Source organism: Prionailurus bengalensis, chromosome X (assembly GCF_016509475.1).
Source record: "Prionailurus bengalensis isolate Pbe53 chromosome X, Fcat_Pben_1.1_paternal_pri, whole genome shotgun sequence".
Lineage (NCBI taxonomy): Eukaryota > Metazoa > Chordata > Mammalia > Carnivora > Felidae > Prionailurus > Prionailurus bengalensis.
The window spans coordinates 75,510,441-75,528,347 of NC_057361.1; the positions used below are offsets into that span (position 1 = coordinate 75,510,441).

A 17,907-nucleotide genomic window follows, 5' to 3' on the forward strand; every position below is an offset into this window, starting at 1 on the left:
AGTATATTCCCCCCCCCCCAGGTAAATATTAGCTTCAGTGAAGAATTCTAATAATTTTCCCACTCTCTAAAATCTATAATACAAAAAAAATTCTAAGGACTAAACTGCATAGCAATGAGAAAAGATGGTTTAGAGAATTTGTTGTGTTCTGTATCTCTTGAAGAAAAGTATACTTCTAAATGCTGTTTTAATATTTAAATATTTCATTTTTTATTTAAAAAATATACTCTACAAAACTCACAAAACATTTGAAGTAATCCCTACGTGTATTAAAGTTATTATACTGCAGGTTGTCCTAATACATGCACTAGTTGGCACAAACACCTACCTCATCAAGTAAGAGTTTATACTTTTTCCAAAAGCCTGCAATTCCTTTTCACATTTGGCTTCTATCTTGTCATATGGTCCCTTAAGTGTTTTTTTTTGGGGGGGGGGGGCAGGGGCACCAGTATCGCTAGACTGCGACATAATGGGTAATTTGCTTCATTTGACTATCTGTATTTTCACTTTGTTCACTTCGATCCAGAGTTTCTTCCATGATCTCTTCAGCAATCCCTGCTGCTGCTTAGTCACATTCTTCGTCATCAGTCAGCAAGGTTAAAGGAAAAGAGCAAACTTTTAAAGTGACTACCATGGACGCTCATTGCCTAATCCAGGACGGGAAAGAACTCACAAAGGAGGATGTGGGAAAGGGGGGGACTTGGTGGTGGTGGGGGTCCTCCTCGGTCGGGGTGGGAACAAGGAAGAGGGCAGCTTGCCTCAGCCTTAAATGACAGCAAAGGGAAAACAGCGCGCCAGAAAGAAGTCACAGAAGACTGAGTAAAAGCTCTCCCTAAGCTTTTGCTCTCCGCTCACGGGGTTCATTCCCAGTAGGCTCCTCCTTCCAGCATTGTTCACTGGTTGGGCAAGTGTGACGGACAAACCTGCAGCCCAACAAACGTGCAAGCCCAGCGGTTTCCCGGCTGTAGCCACCTTCACTAGCCACGGTGGTAGAAGCACCTAGCACAGACAGTTTGCATTTCTGTGATTCTAGCTTTACTAATGTAAAAAGCTTTGGCAATTACCCCGCCCCTCCCTTTCCTCTACCCTCCCACCAGCCCCCTAAGCGGTAACGGTAGATATACCAATAAGCTGTTTTTCCACCGCGCTTTCTTACACCCACCCAGCTTGAATTAACCTTTTGATTTGAGCCAAGAAGTTGTGATAAAACCTAATCAAGAGACAGACTGGGAGAAAATACACCAATCTACAAACACGATATCTTCCTGTAGCGTGCTTCTGAATGACGTTTATTTTCTGCATTTCTGCTTCTTTGTTGCAAATATTCTGAGATGTGTTCCTTTAATATTGGAAAATACAGAACGGGTAGGGGCTAAATACTGAAGTAAGTGTTCTAAGATGCGATAAGGATTTTGCATTCCATATAGGAGTTTTAAGGGCTCTGCTAGATCTGTGATGTCTGACAAGCACAGTATATATCTGATTTGGGAACCTCCCCAACAGTGAACCAGGTACACCATATTTATTATAGCCTTCGTTTTGGCCCTGCTATATTAGTAAATCTATTCCCATACCCTTTCTTGATGGATGCAAATATCTCAGAAATAAAAACCTAAATATCCAAACACCCCAGATTGGTTAAATATAGTGTCATATATTGTCATATTTTTACATTGTAGACACGGTCTGGGCTATTGTTAAACAGGGATAAAAGCAAGATATTAAACTATGTATGATGGGATTTGGAAAGACTATTAGGTAATTTTATGCCTAAAGAGCCAGAAACCCCCAAATCCTGTCTTCTTCCTGCTTCAGCTCTTTCCTTAAGGTTTTGATGGAAGATATATGTGGACAGGGAAATGGCAAATGTGAAAGAAGATACTACTTTACCATTTGTTGTGCTTGTGCCTTTGTGCCCTGTGCAAAGCTCTCTGGTAAGCTGAGTTTTAAGGGACCTCCTCTTCACACTAATTTCAACCCCAAAATCGCAGGATCTCATTACCCTGTAACCAGATGCATGGTATTGAAGAGGTGATAACCAGTTGCATGGTATTGAAGAGGTGAAAGCCTGAGACACCTATTTTAAAAAAATGCCACATCTAATAGTGTGACCTTCTCCCAAGTCAGGCGGAAGGTGGGCCTGGGTCACTTGTTCCTCCTAGGTCATTTGCCCATCCTACTCTTGGAAGTGAAAGCAACAGCTTATATAGATGTATTTTCTCAGTGAGGCACTCCTTCCCTTTTTCCCCTTCTGCCTATCCCCACTACCTCCCATCCTTTTCATTCCCCACCCTCTTCCCTTTCCCTTCTTTCTCCTCTCCCTTCCCTTCCAACCACCCTCTTCTTCCACCCTCCTCTCCCTCTTCCTTCTCCTTTTCCCTCCCCCTCTACCCTCTCTTTCTCCTCCTCCCCCTTAGCCTTCCTCCTCTGTCCCATTTCTCTCCAATCACTTGAATGTGTATCTTCCAAAGAAGAGCTAAGATCTGGGAAACAAATCAGAATGTAATAGTTATATATTTCTTAAATTTCCCCTTTTCTCAGTATTTTCCACTTTTTTGAGAAGACCTACATTTTTTATAATTAGGAAAAAATGTTAGATTTTTATAGCATGATACACTTTATTTGGCATTTTAGGATGCAATAGAACATGAAAAAATATCAATTGATATAAAGTGATCATCTTAGTGAAAGATAAAGTAGAACATATTACAAAGAAAATGTGGTTAGTAACCTCAGTTTACAATTACACAGTATAATATGAGGAAACTTTTAAAAAATACCATGTCACTAACACTTCAGTGGTAAACAATAACTTAATTATTAATTTATAGACCACTATGTCACATAAATAAGCTCACAGTCATATCATATATGGGCTCGATGGACATTCTTAAATGTATGCTAATCTTTTTTAAGCAAATTTCACTGTTAAGCTGTTCTAGTCACTGTAAGTACCATATTTCTATAGCAAAGTAATGAAGGCACAGCTAGTGCAAGCAGATTTAAACTTTTAGTCTTCCAGGCTGGAAATAAAAAAACACTTGCGTTGGTACTTCAGGAACTGTTTTTTTCAAGCAAATATGTGTCTCAATTGACAATTCTGACAGTTTTCACAGCTACATTCTAATAGGAATATGACAAAAAGACTTCACAAAAATCAGAACTTTATAGCACAAAATGAGCATGCTTTAGATAACTGCAACATTTATATATTTTGAAGAATATTACACTACAACAGGCTAGATAAACTGATGCTTAGACACTGTAAGACCATTTTCAGACTACCAAGAAAATATGAAAACACAAGACTATAAGGAATGCTAGTGTTGAGGCTATAGAGCAGTGCCCCCCTCCCATCTCGCCTAAGGCTATATAAACCTGCTTCACTTCTGATTGAAGTTTTGAGATTCTTGAAAATTCTTTCAAGCAGCTTCTTTTTTTTATTTTCGATATTTCCTGTTTCCATAATTTGTACTATCTTCATAGGTACATTTGACTTCTCCTGTATAGTAATAGATCGATTTCAGGATGACATTATCATGTAAAGTTTGACCAATTTCAAAGTCCTCATCAAGGATAGCATCTTCTCGTGGCTCTAATTTTCCAATCTTAGGAATCTCAGGAGGGCTAAAGAAATTGAAGAATGATGCATTAGGAACCACTCTTGGCTGACTTTCAATTTCTCCAGTAGCAGTTGTTCGACTCTGGGTGGTTGTCACAGTAACATCCTTTCCTCTTCTCCAATCTATTTTACAGCCCTTGCAATCTTGGATTTCCCATCCCCAAGAGAAGAAGGGATCCTTGTGATCTGGTTTTGACTTTATTATATATGTCTTGGTCAGCACCTCATTTCTGAAGTATGGATTGGGTAGAAAATAAAATTCAAATGTGTAACTTATAGGCTGGCCAGGTTTTGAGAACTTTAGGCTAATATCTGACAAGAACTTCAGAATGGGTGCATCATACTTCTGAATCATGGGCCCGAGCTTGTCAACATTCTTTAAAACAGTCAGCCAATAGTCAGGAATGCCTTTAGGATCTTTTTTAGGCTTTCCCTTACGAGCTCTTTTAAGATTCACTCTTTCTTTAGGCCTGGCCTCAGGAATTCTTTTAGGAGCCTCTATTATGGCAGCCTTTGCCTTAGCTTCTGTTGCTCTAGTCTGTTCTTTATCTTCTGCCTTTACCTGAGGGTCTACTTTAGGGTCTTCTTTCACTTCAGGCTTTGTCCCCAGAAAATCTTTAGACTTTGCTTTTTCTTCAGCCTTTGTCTCAGGAATTTCTTCAGGAATTTCTTTTGGAACCTCATTTTCTTCAGCCTTTACCTCAGGTTTTCCTTTAGGCTCGTTATCTTCTTCCTCACCCTCTAAAGCAGGCATTTCACTAGGGCTGTCTTCCTGCACCTCCTCATCACTGCTGAACACCTCATCCTCTGAATTCCACTCATATTCTTCTTCTGTAGGTTCATATTCTGCATTGATTATTTGAAATCGCCGATCGTATAGAGGCTTATTGAGTTCGGCATATTTTCTTTCGAGATCGTGAATTGCCTTTAAGAACAGGATGTCTACCTTGTCACATTCATCTTGAATATTTCTGAGCGCCTGCACACGATTTCTAACGGCCCGAGGCAGCCTATCCACGAAACTTTTACCCAAAGGAGCCCGTCGTGCTTTTCTGGAAGGCCCAGATACCCTCCTCTTTCTATATAAGCGGCTGCGGCCGCTGCTGCTGCTGCTGCTGCTGCTGCTGCTGCTGCTGCTGCTGCTGCAACTAGTGCTGCTGCTAGAGCTACTGCAGTCAGATTCCTCCCCAGAATCACTAGAGGAGCTAGCCATCTTCTCTTCAGCAACCCTTTGGGCGGCAGGTTCCGAAACCGTGTTAAGATCCGCTTCTGCCATTTTGCAACCCTGCAAACCTCTTAATGTGGTGACTACCGCTGAGACCGCGCGACCAGAGATGGGCAGAAAATGACTCACGGATGCTTGGGTGGTGGCGGAGGCCGAGGCTGAGGAGGTGGCAGCGGCGAAGGCAGCAGTAGCGCAGGACGGGGTTGGGCTGGGCTGCTGTGATCCCGCAGAGGTGGAAGCCGCAGTAGAGGCCTGGGCAAGAGCGGCGGTGGCAAGGACTCTTAGAGCAGCTGCGGCGGACAGAGAAGTGCCGCACTCTAATGGCGTAGTGTAAGACCCCAAGATCTCTTCGCGGTTTAGATCGCGAGCTCCCACCCCTTGCGGACCCACCTGCAGTCAATTTAGTTCCCATTGTGCCTTTTAGCTCTCACCTCATTTGCTGGGCAAACTTGATTGACAATGTCTAAGCCTATTGAATGACCAAACGCACGCGCCGCTCTCCAGGCTCCGCCCACCTTCCCAGACGTTGCCTGGTAGCTGAGGCACACACTCGTGGAAGACGTTTATTTCCCCTGAAAATTATATCTTTATAGTTTTATAATTCAAAAAATAAAAATAAAAAAAGCTTAGATATGAGGTAAAAATACTATCCATGGTTCCTAACAAGGGAAGAGGAGTATCTTTCTCCTATCATTTCATCCTGAATTCCCGTTTGGTTTGTCAGGAGCCTCTTGACAAAAATCTGTTTTTAAAAAAATTGGATGAGGGGCGCCTGGGTGGCGCAGTCGGTTAAGCGTCCGACTTCAGCCAGATCACGATCTCGCGGTCCGTGAGTTCGAGCCCCGCGTCGGGCTCTGGGCTGATGGCTCAGAGCCTGGAGCCTGTTTCCGATTCTGTGTCTCCCTCTCTCTCTGCCCCTCCCCCATTCATGCTCTGTCTCTCTCTGTCCCAAAAATAAATAAACGTTGGAAAAAAAAATTGGGTGAAAATACTTCAAATGGCATCATTGGGTAGTGTGAATATGGATTTTTTTTAAATCTATATCTAAATATCCTATTAGCGTGTATTTTTACACTGGAGAGAAAAGGGAGTCCTTTATTGGCAAAGGGGGGAGGGGCTAGAAAGCAGGTATATTGAGTTCCACCTAACAGTTTTTAGTAAGTACTATCTGTGGTGTTGGGCAAGCCTGATTTATATCCATCTACAAGGGTGGCGATGCTGTGAGTCAGTTAGACTATTTTTACTGCATTTCTTTTTTTTTAACTGGCATATAATATACTCCAATCTTGCTGCCGACTTGCTTCTAGCTGTTCTCAAAGCTTGCAACAACCTTGTAGATGAAGTGCAAGGACATTCAGATGTTAAGTAGTATTATTTAAAAGCAGACGGTTTGCTCTATACTTTTGTGGAGCAGTTTTCAATTCCATTAACAACAGGATGGGAGAGGGAAATTTGTGCTGATGAAAGTGCATCCTCTGTCAGGGTATACTTTACAATGTCGTCTACCACCAGTTTCCTTCTAACATTGTAATATTCCGGCCACACTGAAGTATGATTTACCAGTCCAGTAATATGTAAATAAACTTTTGTAAAATGAGGTTTAAAAACAGGTATCTTATTTTTATTTACAGGATTGTTTTCTGCTACAGAACACCTCCCTTGGTACAACAAAAAAGACCAGTGTTTACTTTTCATTAAAAGGTAAGAAACATATTTAGCCCCTTTTTATGAATGACCACAATTACCTATCTATATTTGAATAAAAATTCACAGGATATATTAATAGTCTCTTAAAGAGTTCATTGGAAGATACCTTGATCTTTCTGTGGAAGTAAAAACAAACAAACAAACAAAAACAAAACCTAGACGTCATTTGATATACTAATGCACAAAATAACCTAATTAATTAAATTCACTGTCTAAACCTGCTCACAGAACACAAGTAGTAAATTAAAATATAAAATATGATGAATTATTCACTTCAAATGTGGAAAAATTTTAAAGTTAGATTAATCTTTACATTACTTTTTTTATTATAGAATTTGGGCTTTGTCATTTAGTCACATATTTTTAAAAAGGTAGGAAACACTTTCTATTTTGTAAATAAATTTACTTTTATTGTTTATTTTTGATCTTCAAGGTATATAAGCATTATAAAGAAAAAAATATAGAAAATTCCAATGATGGTATATATACACAATCTTATCAACCAAATGATAACCATTTTTAACATTTTGGTGCATTTTCTCCCAGAAATTTCTCTGTACATCTACATACCTGCCTGTTTATATATACTGTTTTATCTATATAACATATTTTGTTTTGTAATCTGCTCATTTATCAGTTGTGGCTATATTTTCATGGTAAATGATAAACACCTAATTTTAAAATAGATACATATTCCATGGAAATGTTTATTTATTTAATATTTAACCATATTCCTGTTGTAGGGCAGCTACTTCCCACATCATTTTTCTACTAGCATACACATTTTTTTTCCTACTCTAAAAAAATTAGCCTTGGATACCTACTGTATGCGCTCGTGAAAATTATGGGAATGCAGGAGTAAATTGTGTTCATTTTATTCTTTGACACATATTGCCAAACTTCTCTCCAGAAAAGTTATCACAGTTTACACTCCTACAAACAATGCTAAGAGTTAATTTTGTCCTTCAACTAATATATTTTTGTGGCTGCCGTGTGTTAGGCACATGTGGTAGAGGATGGCAGTTTAATGGTGAATAAAACTTAACTGAGTGTGAGGGGTGCCTGGGTGTCTCAGTTGATTAAGCTTCTGATTTTGGCTTAGGTTTCTCACAGGTTCATGAATTCAAGCCCCATATGGGATTCTGTACTGACAGCTCAGAGCCTGGAGCCTGCTTTGGATTCTGTGTCTCCTTCTCTCTCTGCCCCTCCCCTGCTCTCTCTCTCTTTCTCTCTCTCTCTCAAAACTTAATAAACATTAAAAAATATTTAAAAAAACTAAACTGAGTGTGTATTCTTTCATTTCATAATTTTAATCACAACATATACTATGGAAAAAATTATTTAAATCAGTAGGTTTATGCCATAAATATTGTCCTGAAACTTATTATTTTCATTTAAAATGATAGATATCCTTTTTTAATGAATGCTCTTATATTTTGATAGTATGTTAAAGGTTTCATTTACATGTTAAATTTTGTATCATCAGGAATTAATATTTTGGAGTAAGTATTGAGTTAGGGATTCAAATTTTTTTTTAAGTTTATTTACTTTGAGAGAGAGAGAGAATGAGTGGCAGAGGGGCAGAGAGAGAATCTGAAGCAGGCTGCCACACTGTCAGTACAGAATTTGATGAGGGCCTTGATCCCATTAACCATGAGATCATGACCTGAGCCAAAATCAAGTTGGATGCTTAACTGACTAAGTCACCCAGCACCCCTCAAATATTTTTAAATATATTTTTATTAGCTAGCTAATTGTTTTGTGCTGTTTGTTTGGTAATCTCTCTGACTCATACTTATTTGAGATACCAACTCTATCATATTAACTAAAATGCTTGGTTCTGTTTCTGAATTCTGTTCTCTGATCTGTTGGCCATAATTTTTCTACAAACAACTAATGAGGTACTGGCAGGTTTTTTTTGAAAACTTTATATTTTATGAAAATGATATGCATTGAAAAAAGGTTAGATAATATGTTGAAATCCAAACAAGAAAAGTAACTAAAAACACACTGAGAGTAATCACTATTCACATCTTTAATGAAAATCTCCAGATTAATTTCTTTTAAAAAATGTTTATTTATTTTGAGAGAGAGAGCATGTGAGTGGGAAAGAGGTTAGAGAGAGAATCCTAAGCAGGCTCTGTGCTGTCAGTGAGGAGCCGGATGCAGGGCTTGATCCCATGGAACTGTGTGGTCATAACCTGAGCTGAAATCAAGAGTTGGACGCTTAACCGACTGAGCCACTCAGGTGCCCCTCCAAATTAATTTCTTATCATTATGTATTTGTATTTCTTAGGTTAGTGGTAAGATTCAATGTCTTTTCATATTTTTATTGTCCATTTGAGAAATGCCTATTCATATCCTTCACTTGCTTTTCCACTTAATTAAGAAAGAAATTAATCAGTGGTGAGATCCTACAGGTTAAATAATTGTGGTCTTGATTTAAAACAACTGTGACTCACTTAGAAAATATCTCTGTTCTGACTTATAATATTGGACAAATGTGACTTAACTAAAGCTTTTATTTTAAATTACTCAATTTCATTTTAAATGTCATCTGAATAATGTCTTTCAAGAATTCGTGCTTGATCACACTGATCAAAGAAGTTTGAAATGAAACAGAATAAAAAGAGAAAAACTTGTAAAAAAAACTCATACAAAGATAATATACTAATGAACTATTTTGATTTTTCTATTTGTAAGTATTTTTTCCCAAGCCAAAGACTATTGGTGACTTCTAACTACAGTGCTCTACTTTTGATGTGTATGCGCTACCTTAGGTATCTTATAACACACTTTTATTTTTGTAGCTTTTTTGTCTATTGTTAATTTTATTATGGCAGTTTCCTAAAAGAAAATAAATATTTTATTTATATAATGAATTTAATGTATGCATTATAGCATATATTTTCTATAGTGAATATTTTTATAAGTATTCTAGTATATAATATGCTTATTTTTTTCATAAAGCTATCTTTAGTTGCATAGTGATATGTTCACCATTTAATTATTTTACGACATTCTTTTTTGGGGTCAAATATTCATACTTCTACATGAAATGATGCTTAACACAGAATCTATTGGTATATTCAGGCTGAACATGGCTCTTTGACATCTGTTTATATCTTCCCTGTTATGAACATATATATAACCCCAACTATCATGCCTGTCACACAAACACATGTATGTAATACACAATAAGTGTTACAGAATTATCTTTGTTGTAGATATTTAAGAAGCCAAGCATTGCAATTTCATTTATTGGTGGACTTTTTTGTTGTTGTTGTTCTTGTTCATCTAGACAGATTTTATCTGAACATATAAGTTAATTCTCTCTCTCTCTTTATTTATTTATTTATTTATTTATTTATTTATTTATTTATTTCTGAGAGAGTGCTCACTCATGCGTGTACCCATGCTTGTGCATGAGCAGGGGAGGAGCAGAGGGAGAGGGAGAGAGAATCTTAAGCAGGCTCAGCATGGAGCCTCACACGGGGCTCAATCCTATGACTCTGGGATCTTGACCTGAGCCAAAACCAAGAGTTAGATGCTCAACCAGCTGAGCCACCCAGGTGCCCCTAAGGTAATTCTTTTTAGAAACAATTTTATTGAACTATAGTAGATACAACTGTACATACAGTGTACAATATGATGTTTTAATAAATCTGTACACCTGTGAATTCATCACCACGGTCAAGAAAATGAAAATTTTTATCACCCCCAAAAGTTTCATTATGCCTCTCCTTGTCTCTACCTTGGCAACTACTGATCTATTTCTGTTTCTATAGACTAGTTTGCACTTTCTAGAATGTTATGTAATAGACTAGTTTGCACTTTCTGGAATGTTATATAAATGAACTGAGGAGTCACATGCTATGTTTGTGTTTAACTTTTTAAGAAATAACTGTTTTCCAAAGTGGTTGTACAATTTTGCATTCGTATCAGAAATGCCAACACTTGGTACCGTTGGTCTTTTTAAATTTAGCAATTTTAATAGGTATGTAGTAGCATCTCATTGTGGTTTTACTTTGCATTTCCCTAATGACTGATGATGTTAAACACCTTTTTTGTAGTGATTTACCATCCACATAACTTCTTTGGTGAACTGTCTATTCATATATTGCCCATTTTTCTATTGGGTTCTGGTCTTACTATCGAGATTTGAGAATTTGTTATATACTCTGGATACAAGTCCTTAGGAGATAAAAGCTCTGCAAGTATTTTTTACCAATCCATGGATTTTATTTTTATTCTCTTAACAGTACCTTTCATAGCTTTTCAGAGAACAGAAGTTTGTAATTTTGATAGAGTCCAGTTTATCATCTTTTTTTTTCCTTTTATGAACCATGTTTTTGGTGTCATCTCTAAGAAATCTTTGCTTATCCCAAGATCACTAAGACATTCTTCTATGCTCTTTTAGAATTTTTATGCTTAGTTTCACATTCAGATTGGATCTATTTTTGTATGTGGTACAAGATATGGGTTGAAATTCTTTTTTTTTTTTTTTTTTTTTACATATGGACATCTAGTTGTCCCACCATCATTTGTTGAAAAACTATCCTTTCTCTACTGAATTACCTTTGTATCTTCATCAAAAATTGTCAATATATGTGTGGGTGTATGTTGGGCTCTCTATTCTGTTCCATTGTGTGCTTATTTTAACTTCCTAATTTGTAAATATTTGTTAGCTATGTTTATACTTGGGAGGGAATGAGAACCAAATTGTGGGATAATAGAATTTCATGATAGTGGAGGCAATTACAGTAGCTAGGTCTTCATCCTTGGCCTTTCATTTATGCTTCCAAATATCTGACAGAAAAGGAAAATAACAGCAATGTTAACCTAGAAAACAAATCAAAACAAGAAACAGAAATGCTTTTCTATTTTGTGGAGTTGCCAGTGTATGGCTGTCTACAGCCCAGCCACAGGAATGGTAGCTAGTATTATTCAAGAGCACGAATAATGCCTGTGCTTTTCTCAACCTTTGATAAGAAAGATCTCTTTGTTAAATGTAAGTAGAAAGCATTTTCAGGCTATTAATAAATTATAATTAAAGACAGAATTGTTATGAATAATTGGTTATTATTTCATACTATGAGTTTCAAAGCAAAATTATCTCATTCCATACTCATTCCTAAAATAAGGACACACACAAATGAGTAGAGTATGGCATATAGCTATAAAATTTGATTTTTTTTTTCAACGTTTATTTATTTTTGGGACAGAGAGAGACAGAGCATGAGCAGGGGAGGGGCAGAGAGAGAGGGAGACACAGAATCGGAAACAGGCTCCAGGTTCTGAGCCATCCGCCCAGAGCCCGACGCGGGGCTCGAACTCACGGACCGCGAGATCGTGACCTGGCTGAAGTCGGACGCTTAACCGACTGCACCACCCAGGCGCCCCTAAAATTTGATTTTTAAAGGAAATATTTGTGAATTACATTTCTGGCATTATAGCCTTAACTTAATGGTGTTTGAAAGGGCACTTACAATTAATGCAATGGCAGAGTAGGTGAATCAGTTACTAATTTGGATATTGTTCTAATACTAGTTTTCAACTTAACAATAGCATACATGTTCAAAAACGTAAATCCACATTGCAGAGGAACACTTTTACAAGGGCATTCAAGGATCTTTTTCCATTGGTGCTCATTTGAAGAATTCTCACATTAAAACTCAAATAAAGCAAATCTTTTTTATTGCAACTTTGGAAGCATTTTATTTAATGCTACTAAAAACGGAAGGGGTTGCCTAGGTGGCTCAGTTGGTTAAGCGACCGACTCTTGGTTTTGGCTCAGGTCATGAACCCATGGTTCATGGATTGGAGCCATACATAGGGCTCCACGCTGATAGTACAGAGCCTGCTTGGGATTCTCTCTTTCCCCTGCTATCTCTGCCCCTCACCCACTTACTGTCTCTATATCTCTCAAAATAAATAAATAAACTTTAAATTTTTTTTAAGGAGGAAAATTTTTGAAGGATTTAAATGTCTTTGCATGTATATATGACCACAATAACTATTTTTAAATTTTTCATTATATTTGGACAATGTAGAACAAGCCCAAATGGATATTCTCTGCCAAATTTTATCCAGAATACCCAGATATATTTAATTAATTTGATTTAGTGCATCCTCTGAGGAAAAATGAGTCTTATGATACTGCAAATATTCCTGCTGGTAGGAACAAATACATGTTCCACAGCTCTTCAGAGGTGATGGTCATTTTTGTATCAAACAACATACATGTAATTCACAAAAACCTTTTTTAGAGTATAAAGAGGAGAATCCAAATAATCATCAAACCTTAGCATTTGATTTCCTTACTGAGACATTATGACCAGATTGTTAGTGTAGGTGCTGGAGTCAGAATTGCTGGGCTTGAATCCTTTTTTTTTTTCTTACTAGTTGCATTATATATTGGACAAGCTACCTCACTTTTATTACTTCTGTTCTCCCTCTCTAAAATGGGGCTAAGAATGGGACATAGAACTACAATTCAATATTGTTTACTACTTTTTGTATTATTATTTATCAAGGTAGTGTTTTAAAGAAACCTTTCTTAGTATATAGTCTCAAGCCACTCAGCATTTCTATGAAATCAGTATGCTGTGACTTCTCTTATGGAAGCAGCACAGGAATCTACAAATATGAATTTTCCATCTATAATATGCATGAAAGTAGAAATTTCATGGATATTGGCAACTCCTTGATATTAATAATAGTATTAGATCTTGATAGTTCTAAGGTCAAATAGCTACTCATCCTGGTTGGCATTATCTGCCTACAGAAGTTCTCCTGTTATTTCAAAGGAAGAAAAATCAGCACGACACAAATAAAATTCCAAGCCAAATATTGTTTTAATATTTTACACCTCACACAGCATCCTTTCTTTCTTGAGAGCTTTTAAACTTCCTGACAGCCCTAAATTACTCAATCTTCATTACCTAAACCTCAAATTTATATCTCATGTTTATTTTTGATGCCATTTATTTTTTATTCCATTATAAAGATTAAGAATATAATATTTGCATACCATTAACTACATATATATGAAAATATAATAAAGTAATTCGCAATGTCTTAAATAGTGACTTCTATTCTTGATATTAATAACATTTTTTTAACTTTTTATGTGGTTAGAGTACTATGCATTGTGACAATTTTAAATATCCACCAAATGCCTTAGATTTTCCTATTTTTTTTCATCTTGTTTAGAGTAATGGTCTCAAGCCTAACTCACAGCTGTGTGAAAATATTATCCTTGTTGGAGGTGGAAGAGATTTTAGAAATCATTTAGCCCAATAACCATACACATATTGGGGAAACTGAGGCCTTACCTATTGGATGGACATTCTGTGTTTTTCCATGTATTTGTCATTACAAGCAACAGGACTGAAGAGACTGCCTGACTGCCTTTTCCTCATTGTATATTCTTGCCTCTTTTGTCGTAGATTAGTTGGCTGTATAAGTATGGGTTTATTTCTGGGCTGTCCATTCCAGTTGCATTGATCTATGTGTCTATTTTTGTACCAGTGCCATATTGTTTTCATTATGAGAGTTTTATAGTTTATCTTGAAATCTGAAATTGTGGCAAGATGGCGGCTTAGGAGGACGCTGGGCTCACCGCACGTCCTGCTGATCACTTAGATTCCATCTACACCTGCCTAAATAACCCAGAAAACCGCCAGAGGATTAGCAGAACAGAGTCGCCGGAGCCAAACGCAGACGAGAGGCCCACGGAAGAGGGTAGGAAGGGCGGCGTGGCGGTGCGCGCTCCACGGACTGGCGGGAGGGAGCTGGGGCGGAGGGGCGGCTCCCCGGCCAAGCAGAGCCCCCGAGTCGGGCTTGCAAAAGCAGAGGGGCCGGGCGGACTGTGTTCCGACAGCAAGCGCGACTTAGCGTCTGGGAGGTCAGAAATTAACAGCTCTGCTCTGAAAGCGGGAAGGCTGGAGGACAAAGGGAGGGAGAGCTGCTGAGCCCCCTGACAACAGAGCTCAGTTTGGTGGGGAACAAAGGCGCTCGCCAGCGCCATTTCCCCCGCCCATCCCCCAGCCTAAATCCCAAAGGGAACCGGTTCCTGCCAGGGAACTTGCTCGCTCCGCGCAAACACCCAACTCTGCGCTTCTGCGGAGCCAAACCTCCGGCAGCGGATCTGACTCCCTCCCGCTGCCACAGGGCCCCTCCTGAAGTGGATCACCTAAGGAGAAGCGATCTAAGCCTGCCCCTCCTGCCCCCGAGGACCTTGCCTACCCACTCCAGCTAATACGCCAGATCCCCAGCATCACAAGCCTGGCAGGGTGCAAGTAGCCCAGACTAGCCACACCACCCCACAGTGAATCCCGCCCCTAGGAAAGGGGAAGAGAAGGCACACACCAGTCTGACTGTGGCCCCAGCGGTGGGCTGGGGGCAGACATCAGGTCTGACTGCGGCCCCGCCCACCAAATCCAGGTATACACCACAGCACAGGGGAAGTGCCCTGCAGGTCCTCACCACGCCAGGGACTATCCAAAATGACCAAGCTGAAGAACTCCCCTCAGAAGAATCTCCAGGAAATAACAACAGCTAATGAGCTGATCAAAAAGGACTTAAATAATATAACAGAAAGTGAATTTAGAATAATAGTCATAAAATTAATCGCTGGGCTTGAAAACAGTATACAGGACAGCAGAGAATCTCTTGCTACAGAGATCAAGGGACTAAGGAACAGTCACGAGGAGCTGAAAAACGCTTTAAACGAAAGGCATAACAAAATGGAAACCACCACAGCTCGGCTTGAAGAGGCAGAGGAGAGAATAGGTGAACTAGAAGATAAAGTTATGGAAAAAGAGGAAGCTGAGAAAAAGAGAGATAAAAAAATCCAGGAGTATGAGGGGAAAATTAGAGAATTAAGTGATACACTAAAAAGAAATAATATACGCATAATTGGTATCCCAGAGGAGGAAGAGAGAGGGAAAGGTGCTGAAGGGGTACTTGAAGAAATCATAGCTGAGAACTTCCCTGAACTGGGGAAGGAAAAAGGCATTGAAATCCAAGAGGCACAGAGAACTCCCTTCAGACGTAACTTGAATCCATCTTTTGCACGACATATCATAGTGAAACTGGCAAAATACAAGGATAAAGAGAAAATTCTGAAAGCAGCAAGGGGTAAACGTGCCCTCACATATAAAGGGAGACCTATAAGACTCGTGACTGATCTCTCTTTTGAAACTTGGCAGGCCAGAAATAATTGGCACGAGATTTTCAGGGTGCTAGACAGAAAAAATATGCAGACGAGAATCCTTTATCCAGCAAGTCTGTCATTTAGAATAGAAGGAGAGATAAAGGTCTTCCCAAACAAACAAAAACTGAAGGAATTTGTCACCACTAAACCAGCCCTACAAGAGATCCTAAGGGGGACCCTGTGAGACAAAGTCCCAGAGACATCACTATAAGCATAAAACATACAGACATCACAATGACTCTAAACCCGTATCTTTCTATAATAACACTGAATGTAAATGGATTAAATGCGCCAACCAAAAGACATAGGGTATCAGAATGGATAAAAAAACAAGACCCATCTATTTGCTGTCTACAAGAGACTCATTTTAGACCTGAGGACACCTTTAGATTGAGAGTGAGAGGATGGAGAACTATTTATCATGCGACTGGAAGCCAAAAGAAAGCTGGAGTAGCCATACTTATATCAGACAAACTAGACTTTAAATTAAAGGCTGTAACAAGAGATGAAGAAGGACATTATATAATAGTTACAGGGTCTATCCATCAGGAAGAGCTAACAATTATAAATGTCTATGCACCGAATACCGGAGCCTCCAAATATATAAAACAATTACTCATAAACATAAGCCACCTTATTGATAAGAATGTGGTAATTGCAGGGGACTTTAATACACCACTTACAGAAATGGATAGATCATCTAGACACACGGTCAATAAAGAAACAAGGGCCCTGAATGAGACATTGGATGAGATGGACTTGACAGATATATTTAGAACTCTGCATCCCAAAGCAACAGAATATACTTTCTTCTCGAGTGCACATGGAACATTCTCCAAGATAGATCATATACTGGGTCACAAAACAGCCCTTCATAAGTTTACAAGAATTGAAATTATACCATGCTTACTTTCAGACCACAATGCCATGAAGCTTGAAGTCAACCACAGGAAAAAGTCTGGAAAACCTCCAAAAGCATGGAGGTTAAAGAACACCCTACTAACGAATGAGTGGGTCAACCAGGCAATTAGAGAAGAAATTAAAAAATATATGGAAACAAACGAAAATGAAAATACAACAATCCAAAAGCTTTGGGACGCAGCAAAGGCAGTCCTGAGAGGAAAATACATTGCAATCCAGGCCTATCTCAAGAAACAAGAAAAATCCCAAATACAAAATCTAACAGCACACCTAAAGGAACTAGAAGCAGAACAGCAAAGGCAGCCTAAGCCCAGCAGAAGAAGAGAAATAATAAAGATCAGAGCAGAAATAAACAATATAGAAACTAAAAAAACTGTAGAGCAGATCAACGAAACCAAGAGTTGGTTTTTTGAAAAAATAAACAAAATTGACAAACCTCTAGCCAGGCTTCTCAAAAAGAAAAGGGAGATGACCCAAATAGATAAAATCATGAATGAAAATGGAATTATTACAACCAATCCCTCAGAGATACAAACAATTATCAGGGAATACTATGAAAACTTATATGCCAACAAATTGGACAACCTGGAAGAAATGGACGAATTCCTGAACACCCACACACTTCCAAAACTCAATCAGGAGGAAATAGAAAGCTTGAACAGACCCATAACCAGCGAAGAAATTGAATCGGTTATCAAAAATCTCCCAACAAATAAGAGTCCAGGACCAGATGGCTTCCCAGGGGAGTTCTACCAGACGTTTAAAGCAGAGATAATACCTATCCTTCTCAAGCTATTCCAAGAAATAGAAAGGGAAGGAAAACTTCCAGACTCATTCTATGAAGCCAGTATTACTTTGATTCCTAAACCAGACAGAGACCCAGTAAAAAAAGAGAACTACAGGCCAATATCCCTGATGAATATGGATGCAAAAATTCTCAATAAGATACTAGCAAATCGAATTCAACGGCATATAAAAAGAATGATTCACCATGATCAAGTGGGATTCATTCCTGGGATGCAGGGCTGGTTCAACATTCGCAAATCAATCAACGTGATACATCACATTAACAAAAAAAGAGAGAAGAACCATATGATCCTGTCAATCGATGCAGAAAAGGCCTTCGACAAAATCCAGCACCCTTTCTTAATAAAAACCCTTGAGAAAGTCGGGATAGAAGGAACATACTTAAAGATCATAAAAGCCTTTTAT

The 17,907-nt window shown here is 38.5% G+C and overlaps 1 protein-coding gene across 1 annotated transcript; it reads right to left on the minus strand.

Annotated features, from left to right (window-relative positions):
• Positions 1 to 2,593: 2,593 nt before the first annotated feature.
• On the minus strand, positions 2,594 to 4,978 carry NAP1L3 (nucleosome assembly protein 1 like 3). Its single transcript, XM_043569937.1, has one exon. It carries the CDS (start codon positions 4,896 to 4,898, stop codon positions 3,441 to 3,443), a length of 1,458 nt encoding a protein of 485 aa, XP_043425872.1. The 5' UTR covers positions 4,899 to 4,978; the 3' UTR covers positions 2,594 to 3,440.
• Between the last annotated feature and the right edge of the window lie 12,929 nt (positions 4,979 to 17,907).

Coding starts and splice junctions, on each gene's coding strand:
- NAP1L3 (XM_043569937.1), bottom strand. CDS start 4,898: ATGGCAGAAGCGGATCTTAACACGGTTTCGGAACCTGCCGCCCAAAGG.